This window comes from Monopterus albus, unplaced genomic scaffold (genome assembly GCF_001952655.1).
Source record: "Monopterus albus unplaced genomic scaffold, M_albus_1.0 scaffold203.1, whole genome shotgun sequence".
Lineage (NCBI taxonomy): Eukaryota > Metazoa > Chordata > Actinopteri > Synbranchiformes > Synbranchidae > Monopterus > Monopterus albus.
Genome location: NW_018128083.1, coordinates 1117353 through 1120544, shown reverse-complemented (window position 1 = coordinate 1120544; position 3192 = coordinate 1117353). Strand labels below are relative to the sequence as shown.

General features: G+C 38.8%; 1 protein-coding gene across 1 annotated transcript in view; it reads left to right on the top strand.

Annotated features, from left to right (window-relative positions):
• The window catches only part of LOC109970614 (copine-9-like), a gene marked incomplete at its 5' end in the record, with an annotated part of 56770 nt that overhangs the window by 11029 nt on the left and 42549 nt on the right, over positions 1-3192 (top strand). Inside the window, 2 exons of the mRNA XM_020618298.1 lie at positions 288-341; positions 511-572. Coding sequence (XP_020473954.1) covers positions 288-341; positions 511-572 — 116 coding nt within the window. The remainder of the gene's footprint in view (positions 1-287; positions 342-510; positions 573-3192) is intronic.

The window sequence follows — 3192 nt, the reverse complement described above, 5'->3', positions numbered from 1 at the left end:
GAAGTGTCTGGAGAGAGGGAAGTCTGGGCGTCTTTGCTTAGACTGCTGCCCCCGCGACCCGGTCCCGGATAAGCGGAAGAAAATGGATGGATGGATGGATGGATGGATCAAATAATGTGCTGCTGTATTATTTTCAAAGTAATAGGGCACAGATGATGTACACATCACTATTTTCAGTTTTAATTTTGATTTTACATATCAACTTTTTCTAATTTAGGGTTGTACTTTTTTATATTTGACGTATTTGTTCAAAAACTAAATTTCTTGTCTTCTGTCTTGTGGTCAAGGTTTTGAATCCTAAAAAGAAAAGCAAGAAGAAGAAATATGTCAATTCAGGAACGGTAAGATCTGATGTAGTGTTTCATCAGCAGCTGTCACATGTGCCAGGTCAGAGCAGTAAACAGATAGTGTTTGCCATGACCCTCCTTGTGATCATCTATCTCTGCTGTGTCTCCTCTGCTCTCTTCCTATTTTTGCTCTTTTATCTTTCACTCTTTCTCTATCTTCAAGGTGACTCTGCTGTCTTTCAAAGTGGAGTCAGAACACACATTTGTCGACTTCATCAGAGGAGGGTAAGAGCTCAGTCTGTAATATTTTATCTTCTCAGAGTGAGTCCTGCGAGACTGAGTCACACTGAAGTGAAAGTAGGCATAATATTTATACACTAATTATGCAAAAAAATGGCACTTGATATGTTACTACTAAGATATTTAGATTCCAATTATACACTGACTGTCTATGAGAAGCCATTACAGGATAGAGATGTGTCGTTCACGAACGATTTGTTCATTTTGAATGAATCTTTCCTATGACTCGAGAACATCGGGTCATCTCGGGGAGTAATTTGTTCATTTTGTGTTGAAACATCCCATGAGATTAGTACACGTTTCGAGTCCTTGGTTTCGAGTCGTTCGTTTTTGTAATGTGACATGACCGTTTTGTTGGATACAGAAATTAGTTAATTTTCAAACGTCTTTACAGTTTTTTTTTTTTACTCTTACTGTTACATGATGCATTTATTTTTATTATAAAATAGCTTTTTATTTCCTACAGACTATAATTTTGTGAATATCTGTCAATATGGTTCTTTTCCATAACACTGAAGAGTTGGTTAATGCTTTAAACTTCATCAGGGAAAATCTTTCTGTAAACTATAGAGAAGATGGCACGGCTTAGCTTAGGATGTTAGTGACAAAAGACCAAATGAATTTGACCCAAAATATCTGGAGGTGAGGTGATGAAGTAACAAACTGCATAACCTCAAGACACAGGTACGACATTACTTATAATATGACCTTGGCTGCATTACAGTTCTTTCTTATTTAAAACATGATCAATATGTGCGTAAGTAGATGGGGAATTAACATGTAACATTTTAATTACATTCTGCTGAAGTGAACGAAATGACTCAAAAAAAGACTTGTTCATTTTGCTGAACGAGATTCAAAGAACCGAATCAGTAAAATGATCCCAACTTCCCATCACTATTACAGGACTATACTAAGGTTTTTCTTGTTTTAAGACCCGGTCAGACTAGAATGTGGCACAGCAAAATTTGTCTGTGCATTTTAAATATTTGGTTCTAGAGTCTTTGTGATGTAGTAGCTACTCACAGCTGCCAAACTGGTATGAGCTGTTGTAAATCTGAGTAAAATATGCTGGGAGCAGCCCAGCTCTTTCAAAGAGACTCTTAGGTTATAATACTCCCTCCTAATGTACTGACTACATGCCAGGAGTGCCAGATCACAGACTCTAGAGTCCAGGAGGATTTGTTCTCAAAGGTAATTTAATGCACATAGGGCATAACCTACCATGCCAGAGGATTACCCCCTCTCCCTAGCGGAAGCTCCAGTGAGCAGTGCTGTTCAAGTGATTGTAATCCTCTAGATGCACTTATTTATTTTGCTTTTAGCAGTTTAATGCACTGTCATTAATTGAAAGTGACTAGACTTTACCACGCTGTGGTCAAGCAGCTCACTAGCAGGCCATTCTGAACTGAACCTCTATAGGCTAGCCTAATTTAACAGGAAGCCCAGTATTTCAAAGCACATCATAATAACTAAATCCCTGCCAAGAAAAGGAATTCAAAGTGATATATGTGTGACTGGCTACTTCGATTGGGGAGGGTTCTTACCCGAGGATTCTGAAAGAACCCCTCTCTCCCTTGGTTGAAAACTTGAAGAAGGCAGCAAGAAAAATATCAAAGTTTAAAAAAGTTTAATAAAGTTCAGAAAAAGCTAAACTGAAATACAAAAATTAAAAATGTTATAAAGCTGCAGCGGACACCCCTGCTCTGTCCAAGAGGATGCCCTGAAGCTCCACTTCCTCTTTTGTCACAGTCCTTTTTTATTTCATGTGCAGGGTGCAGCCACAATGTTCAGTCCACATGTCCTTGTCTGGTTGGTCAGTGACAGTCCATTATCTTGTTAAATGTACAGGTCATTCCACAAAAGGTAACAAAATAAAATACTTTCCTTTCATAGGATAAACCCCCATGCAGCAATCACATTTTTATTGGATAACAGAGTATAATTGTATTCTGACATGTGCATTCCTAAGTTCAATGTGTGCACTTTTCAGCTTCTACATGTGTGTGCACCTAGGGTGTGACAACAGCAAGCCTTTCTTCAAAACATGATAACAGCTACTGGTTGCCTAGGGAAGTTGGTAAAAATTAAGGCATTTCAGTTTGACAGCCAAAATGACACTACAGTTTGACAGGAAACTTTGAGGCTTGCAACAAACTTTACACTTTGAAACATGAAATCTTTAATTCATAACTGCAGTAAAAAGCAAGTAAGTATTTCAACACACTTCTAATATCATCAACCCATAAACACATGTAAATATGCAGGCCAGAAAGGGTTGGGAACTTCACATTTTTCCAGAATAACCAACAGAGCTAATTGTTATCAAGGCTACAGTTTGAATGTTTGCGGATGCAAAAACTCAGGTGTGGGAAGAGTTTGGTGAGGCTATGGAGAAGGACAACTCAGAAAGGGAAAACATGGGAGGAGAACTGCTCACTCAGACTGGGGATATTGTTGATCAGTGGAAGGAGCACTTTGAGGAACTCCTGAACCCATCTAACATGTCAGAGCCTTTCCACTCTTCATTCTCCTCAGAGCCTTCCTCGCCTCATCCTTTCTAATCTTTGCTACCTCCTGCTCTACAATATTCACCTCTTCCCCC